The 8,348-nt window shown below is 41.3% G+C and overlaps 1 protein-coding gene across 1 annotated transcript; it reads left to right on the top strand.

Moving 5' to 3' along the window:
• Positions 1–774: 774 nt before the first annotated feature.
• On the top strand, positions 775–8,092 carry LOC107571829 (protein atonal homolog 8-like). The gene is made up of 3 exons (XM_016258215.1): positions 775–1,962; positions 5,229–5,420; positions 7,506–8,092. Exons 1-3 carry the CDS (start codon positions 1,567–1,569, stop codon positions 7,509–7,511), a joined length of 594 nt encoding a protein of 197 aa, XP_016113701.1. The 5' UTR covers positions 775–1,566; the 3' UTR covers positions 7,512–8,092.
• Positions 8,093–8,348: the final 256 nt, after the last annotated feature.

Here is an 8,348-nt window from a genome sequence, read left to right as displayed (position 1 = left end):
CATGGAACATGATCGTTACTTAATATCCTAATGATTTTTGGCATAAAAGAGAAATGTATAATTGTGACCCATACAATGTATTGTTGGCTATTGCTACAAATATCCCCCAGCGACTCAACACTGCTTTTGTGCTGCAGGGACACATGTATGAAAAGCAGAAGTTCAAAGACACACACACAGAGTTGTGTTCACAAGTTTACATTAACCTCGCTAAATCTGCTAAATTGCACATTGTTTTTTATTGAGTTATTTCACAGAGTTTACATACACTTGATTCTTAATGCTCAAGTGTGCTTTAAAGCAGCCTTTAAGCAGTAAACAAGAGAAAAGCGTCAGTGATCGGAAATCAGTCGTTTGAGTTTAAATGACACTCAGTTTCAGCTATAAATGGTCCCGCAGAAGCATTATTCAGTAGTTTCCTCTACAAATAAATCAGTTCATTTGACTATGTTTGTTGTAACAGTAAGTGGGGTGTAGAAACTATGTGTACTATGTAGAAAACAGACATCAGTGTAAAGATTGGTTGTGTTGGTTAAATCTTGTGCTGCTGCTGCTGCTGCTTCTGTTGAACTCAAGTTTAGTGAACACTATTGTGTGCGTGTGCTACATCTACACTAGTGCACCAGACAATATCAGCAGCCTTTAAGCAGTAAACAAGAGAAAAGCGTCAGTGATCGGAAATCAGTCATTTGAGTTTAAATGACACTCAGTTTCAGCTATAAATGGTCCCGCAGAAGCATTATTCAGTAGTTTCCTCTACAAATAAATCAACACCTTTGAGTAACTTTCAAGGAATACATTTAAGAAAAACTCAAACAAACAGCAGCTTAAACTAAAAATACATATCTACATACAGATGATTTAGAACTGTGTGCGAACTAACAATCTTGAATTTATGGGTATAGAAACTGAAGAAGTTGAACTGTGTTTGATTTCATGTAACGCTTAAATATGACCACTTGATTGTTTTAGTAATAACAACTTTGTGGTTTGTAGTCAACAATAAACTAATAACTATGCTGCATCAAACATAGGCTCTCTTTTGATTATTTTGAGGCAGTTGTGTTTAGGCTAGTGTTTATATTGGGAACAGCAGATGGCAAGTGTAGCTCCTGATTGAAGACTTTGACACCAGCTCCCGAATGTTATAAAGCTCTGTCATATTTACAGTTTATTAGAAGGATTGGTGCAACAGTGTGTCCTCTGGTTATTAACGAGTGCCCTCAAACCTCGCCATTAATGCGACCTCCTCCCTGACAGAGGCTCGTTATGTGAGCGACAGCAGCGTCGGGTCTGAAGCGTCGGCTGGAGACGCGTGGATCCTCCTGGAGGGTTATTCTGGGAGGTCTCTCTCTCTCTCAGCAACAGGGGCTTCTGTGTTAACTGAGGCTAAATAAACACAGATGAACTGTCGAGCACATTCACAAAAATGTCCTGGCAATGTCTGCACACGAGTCTGGACACCGCAGGAGCAGCGCGTCCCTCGCAGACACACGCAGACATGAGCTCTGAGCAGCAGAAGACCGAGCTGATGAGCGCTTCTGTCTTCTCACTGGACTTTTAGCGATGAAGAACCCTCATCTGAGCGAGATCCTGCCGTCAGGAGACAAGAGACCCAAGCGCAAAGCGAGGGAGCCAGTGAGGCGCGGCATGCCTAACGCGCACCGCGCGGCGGAGACGGAGACGGAGACGGAGCCAGAGACGCGCGGCACGCGGACCCTCGCGTCGAGGGACGACGGCGCGTTCAGTGCCGCGCTGGACATGAGGATCAACGCCGCGCCTGACTCCAGACTCGGAGAGCAGCCTGGCAGCGGCAGAAGCGTCGCGGCGCAGGAGCGAGCGTTGCCTCAGGAATGGCCTCGGGAACGCGCCGTCCAGCAGACGCGCCGACTGCTCGCGAACGCGCGCGAGAGGACGCGCGTGCACACCATCAGCGCAGCCTTCGAGGCGCTGCGGAAACAGGTACAGTCTGCGCATGCGCCACCGCGCGCTCTCAGAGCCACGGCAGTCAACGCTAGAGTACAACTGACTGACTGCAAGCTGCAAAGAAGCTTTTTTGACTGTTGTCCGATTCACTTTATTTTGACGGTCGCTTGAACACATTCTGACTAGTCTATGAGTAGTGCTGCACCTACATGCCTACTGACTCTCATTAAAGTATTAGTAGAGTATTACCGACTGCTCGCGAACGCGCGCGAGAGGACGCGCGTGCACACCATCAGCGCAGCCTTCGAGGCGCTGCGGAAACAGGTACAGTCTGCGCATGCGCCACCGCGCGCTCTCAGAGCCACGGCAGTCAACGCTAGAGTACAACTGACTGACTGCAAGCTGCAAAGAAGCTTTTTTGACTGTTGTCCGATTCACTTTATTTTGACGGTCGCTTGAACACATTCTGACTAGTCTATGAGTAGTGCTGCGCCTACATGCCTACTGACTCTCATTAAAGTATTAGTAGAGTATTAGTAGAGTACTAGTAGAGTACTTTGTGCTGCAGGGACACATGTTAGTAGAGTATTAGTAGAGTACTGGTAGAGTATTAGTAGAGTACTGGTAGAGTACTAGTAGAGTACTGGTAGAGTACTAGTAGAGTATTAGTAGAGTACTAGTAGAGTATTAGTGGAGTATTAGTAGAGTACTGGTAGAGTACTGGTAAAGTATTAGTAGAGTATTAGTAGAGTACTGGTAGAGTACTAGTAGAGTATTAGTAGAGTACTGGTAGAGTATTAGTGGAGTATTAGTAGAGTACTGGTAGAGTACTGGTAAAGTATTAGTAGAGTACTAGTAGAGTACTGGTAGAGTATTAGTAGAGTATTAGTAGAGTACTGGTAGAGTATTGGTAGAGTATTAGTAGAGTGTTAGTAGACTGGTGGGGTTAGGGTTAGAGTACGTTGACATTGTTACTTTGTTACTCTGTTAATCACAATAAAGGGTTAGCAAATATAAATCAGACAGTCTACTAATCTTCTAATGAGTGTTATGTTGTCATGTAGGTGCAGCGTTACTTAGTGTCAACTGAATGTTCAAAAGGGACCATCAGAATAAAGTGTTACCATCAAAAACTCATTTTTAAACACTTAATCAGTGTTGGGCGGGCAGTGGTTACACTTTATTAAGGTGTCCTTACAGGGTAATTATACATTTAAGTACTGCGTAATATTAATTAACTACATGTACTTATATAGTTAGGGTTACTTGGATGTAATTATGCATAATTTATTGTTATTATAATAGTAAGTACATGTAACAAGGACACCTAAAAATAAAGTGTTACCCTATAATCTAGTTACAGTAATAATCTTAGGCTACTTCGTGCAGTAACTAGTAGTGTAACTGATTACTAATAAGATTTCAGTAATAATATTAGTTACTGTCTATAAAACAGCTAGTTGCTTTCGATGCCTCAACACCCGCTGATTTAAAAATCCAACAATCCATAATTCCTAGATTTAGCTTCATAATTGTCATGCCTTGCACAGACACATGAAGTCACCAGAGCAGCAGGCGAGCTCGGAATATGGACAAGCTTACATTCAGCGGATGGAAATATTGCTGGTACACTGATATTGTGAGGAGAACAGATGATCTGAACACTGTTGTGTACGTGACGTTACTTTACTCTGCCGCTACACGGCTTGCCCTCATCCCTCTGATCCTGATATACACTGTATTACTAGAATTAAAAACATTTTTAGAAAATGAAACATTTTCTTACAAACTTATGTGACTTCTTTTGATAAAATACATCATGGAATATAACCGTATAATCATAACTAACTGCGATCCAGTGTGGATTTTGGTCGAATAATGAGGCAGAAATATATTGTAACATTTTAGAAAAAGTTTATGTGGAAGATACACAATTACAGCTTCTGTGGAGCGTGAAAGAAAAGTAATGCAACTAGTAGTGTGACTAATTACAGCTGCCAGAAAGTAATAATAATTAGTAATAATATTACTTTTGAAAGGAGTAACTAGTAATGAGTAATACTTTTTTTTTTTTTGAGTAACAGTCCCGCAACACTGCACTTAATATAGATCCTCACTGAATAAAACACATCCAGGCCACACACTCATACTCAGTTTTGAAAGATAGCCAAGAGCTATTCAAGTCTTGCATTATTGCGGCACACACCTAAAATAACATCACATCTATTTCTATAGCATGTTCTATGACAGAGATCGTTTCAAATCACCAGGAAAACATCAGAATCAGTGATGCAACCTCGATGAAATCCTGATTCAACTCTACCATGACAATACCTTTTTGTGAACATGTTTTTCTGAGAATAGCTCCAGCCTCAGTGTTAGGTCAGATCAGCGACAGTGTGAAGTTCATCAGTTTAAGTTCAGTTCAGCTATAAGTTGTTCTACAAAAGGCAGCAGTGTGATTATTCAGCTCGAGTCAGTGCAGTGCTGATAATACCAGTGTCGTAAAGTTCAGTTCAGGTTATGTTCACATCAGATGGTGTGGGTCTGTGTGGAGTTAAAGGGTTAGTTCACCCAAAAATGACAATTAGCCCATGATTTACTCACCCTCAAGCCATCCTAGGTGTGTATGATTTTCTTCTTTCAGACGAATCCAGTCGGAGTTATATTAAAAAACATCCTGCCTCTTCCAAGCTTTATAATGGCAGTGAATGGGTGTTATTTTTCAAAGAAGTCCAATAAAGCACATCCATCCATAATACAAAATAGCCTCACACGGCTTCGGGGGTGAATAAAGGCCTCCTGTAGCGAATCAACATGGTTTTGTAAGAAAAAAGTCCATATTTAAAAGTACGCATGTTCACAATAGAAAGCCGTTAGCAGAAGCTAGAGAAAACGGTTTCTAAATATGGATACTTTTCTTACAAAAATGCAACGGTTTGCTACAGGAGGCCTTTATTCTCCCCCCAGAGCCGTGTGAGGTATGTTTTATTATGGATGGATGCTCTTTATTGGACTTCTTTTGGAATATTGAAAAATAACCCCCATTCACTGCCTAGCCAGGACGTTTTTTAATATAACTCTGATTGGATTCGTCTGAAAGAAGACAGTCATGTACACCTAGGATGCATTGAGGGTGAGTAAAACATGGGGCAATTTTCATTTTTAACAGACTAACCTGCCTGTGAGGAAGACTTCTGAGGAATCATTAATACATTTGCATTGCTTGTTTCTCTAGACCTCACAATCATCACGCTGATTTTTACACTTCCTCGCACACTGACCCTCGTCTGCTTTCACAGGTGCCCTGCTACTCATACGGCCAGAAGCTCTCCAAGCTGGCTATATTAAGAATCGCTTGCAACTACATACTGTCTCTGGCTCAGCTGGCAGACCTGGACTACTCTCCGGACCAGAGCACGCTGAGCTTCAGGGAGTGTGTGGAGCAGTGCACCCGGACGCTGCAGGCCGAGGGACGCTCCAAGAAGAGGAAGGTAACCAGTCTAAACGTAAAGAAAACAATGCGTGCATTTCAACCGGTGCCTCTAGAAATACAAGTTGCTCTCATGTGAACCACAACACTGACCCACAAACTGTGAATAATTATAGAAGCTTTAGGCTCAGCTGCATTCAGTTACACTTCATTTTGACAGTCCACTTTAGACTTCTGTTTACTGTAAGTAACTTTGTGACTACATGTCATCTAGCAGTCACTAGAGTTGGAATTAGAATTAGTAGTTTAAGATCTGTTAACATTTTATTTGGATGCTCCCCAACAGACATTCAGCTGACTATAAACGTGCAACTACACGTCAGCTAACTCTATTTAGAGTATTAGTAAACTGTTAGGTTTTGTAGAATAAGTTGACATTGTTACTTGCAAAGTGACTTGCAGTCATAGCTGGGTAGATTACTTACAGATTGTAGGTAATTACTCATTTACTAATTTTAGGTAATGTAATCTGACTACTTTTTTAGATTACTTTTAGATGACTTTTTATCAAACTTGTGTTAAATGTACCATAGTGATATAAAAACGCACAGAGAAATCAAATATATTTCATGTATCGATGTCAACATCATAAAATGCTTTGAGAGTTGATAGAGAGTGAATAGTGAGTTCATAAAAACCTAAAAATTAATTATGCATACATTAAAATGTCAAATAAAATCAATTTAAAGACTTGAACACTAAAAATAGAAATATATTTACCTGTCAGTGTGACCATTGCGTTGTTAAATTATTGAAATATTAACTTCTGCGATATTTCAACAAGTATTTTATTTTAAGGGGTGACAAAAATGTTTGGGCGTCCCTGCATTAAACTCACAGTAATAAACATGAAAACAACGACGACACACCCAAAGTCTTCCAGGTTTCAAATATTTTTGTCCAGACTTCCAGAATCAATAAAATATTTGAATAATTTACTGCCGTTGTGTGAATAACATGTAATCATGTAATCCATAAAAAGTAACTGTAATCTGATTACAATTATAAAAAAATTGTACAAAAATTGTCTAAGTAGTACAAAAACTAATTTTTTGGAATCTGATGAACTGGCAGTCAATAGAATGTCCATCAAAATAAAGTGTGAGCAGATATTAAGCAGACAGACTGTTAGTCGCAGAGTTACTGACGGTTGATAGAAATCCTGAACGATCAGTGTAAAGTGTAAGCCTGCATTCCTAGACATAATTCTGCCATCCTCTAGTTATATTTTCTGCAAGCGATAACAGTAAGCAAGGCATTGGTGCGTATATGTACCCATTAGAGGGAATTTCCCCTCGCCTAATAACATCCCGTTAAATGAAATGATCATCAGTGTTTGTCAGAGGCAGGACTGCCTGGCTGTTCCGCCAGCTCTTTCCTCCGCGGCCGAATAAATGGAGTGATTGATGTGTTTTGGGGGAGTTTTATGACACGGTCATCTATGTAGTCCTGCAGTGCCATGTCGCTCATGACTCTCACGTAGTGCGTTTTCTTCTGATAGGAGAGTTCAGAAGGTTTGTAATGAGATTATTAGCAGCAACGGAGCAGCTGTGACAGAGCTGCACACATGAGAAGCCAGCAGGCATGTGAGCTCATGCGCTCCCCCCGTCCCGTCCCGTCAGAGCCAGACACCAGATGTTCGCAGCACTGCTTGGGAAGTCCTGCTGGCGCCACTCAGGGCAGAGGGCAGGGGGAAGGCACGCGAGCCGAGCCCAGAGAACGCACTCCTGCAGGAACTGGCACATTCCCCAGCGCTCCCTTGGCCATCTGTTCCAAAAAAACACTTTGAAATGAAAACGCAGCGCTCATCACTCTCTTACGGAGCAGCTGTTACAGAGGCCAGGGGAAACGAGAGGAGGAGGAGGGGCGCCGGCCAAGAAAGAAATCCCTTTGTCAAGTAGAGCCAGTGAGTCTGAGGGGAAAAATGTTTTGGCACAGCAGAGGCTTGAAAAGCACTGAGAGAACATGGAAATGTGCATGAATGTCCGTTTCGAAACGAATAGGCCGCTTCATAGTCAGAATAGCATGCTTTTGTTGTTTGTCTTTGAGAGCTAACATTGATTCTGTTGTTGTTCTTTCACAACAGGAATAAAATGAAGAAAGTGAAGGTGGAGAAAGAAGGACCTCAGTCCATCAACATGAAGACGCTCTCCCCGTGCGGGAAAAACTGTGTAATCAAAGTGTAAAGTGATTTTACACTGCACTATTGACTTTACTACAGCGAACCGAGTCGAAAACAAAACCGCTCCAGGCTCTGAATAATATGCTGGTCTACAACGTTTGCACGGCAGAAACACAGATGATGTGAAATCAGCTCATTTTCCATTGTTGCAGCAGACTGCTTATTTATTTTGGTTTGTTTTGCAGTGTTCTTAAGAACTCAAACACAGCTGCAAATTCTGTCAAAAATGTCCTGCCATGTGCAAGAAAGTGCACTTTTTATTCCCCTTTTTGTAATCCATATAATTGTTATTCTTTATTTCATCAAATACATCATAAGCTATCATATAAATGAAAATGCATATGATAAATTCAGCACTCATCTCTTGTCTTCCATTTGGTTTGTATTAACAATCTGTTCTTAAACAGGAGTCTATGTGGCTCTGTCAGCCAGTCGCTGACTGTATTTTATAAATGTATTTACTGTTGAAATACTTTGTTGTAATTAAACGTAGTCCAAGAATTTATCTTCATGACTGAAGAACTGCTTTTTCTGAGGCATTAATAGGCAGTTGTTGGTGACCTGCCAAACATCAGACTCTAGGAGGAACCAGATCTGAACATTCTGACCCGTGTGGGATTCACAAACAAGCCTCTATCGCGTCATTCACACAATTAAGTTATTCATTCATTTGTGTTAAAGTCAGTATTATCTGTTGTTCTTCATGCACACACACACACACACACACACACTCACTCACACACACAC

Source organism: Sinocyclocheilus grahami, unplaced genomic scaffold (assembly GCF_001515645.1).
Source record: "Sinocyclocheilus grahami isolate Dianchi unplaced genomic scaffold, SAMN03320097.WGS_v1.1 scaffold1656.1, whole genome shotgun sequence".
NCBI lineage: Eukaryota > Metazoa > Chordata > Actinopteri > Cypriniformes > Cyprinidae > Sinocyclocheilus > Sinocyclocheilus grahami.
Note: the sequence above shows the minus strand (reverse complement) of the source record. Positions and strands in the feature narration are given on the sequence as shown.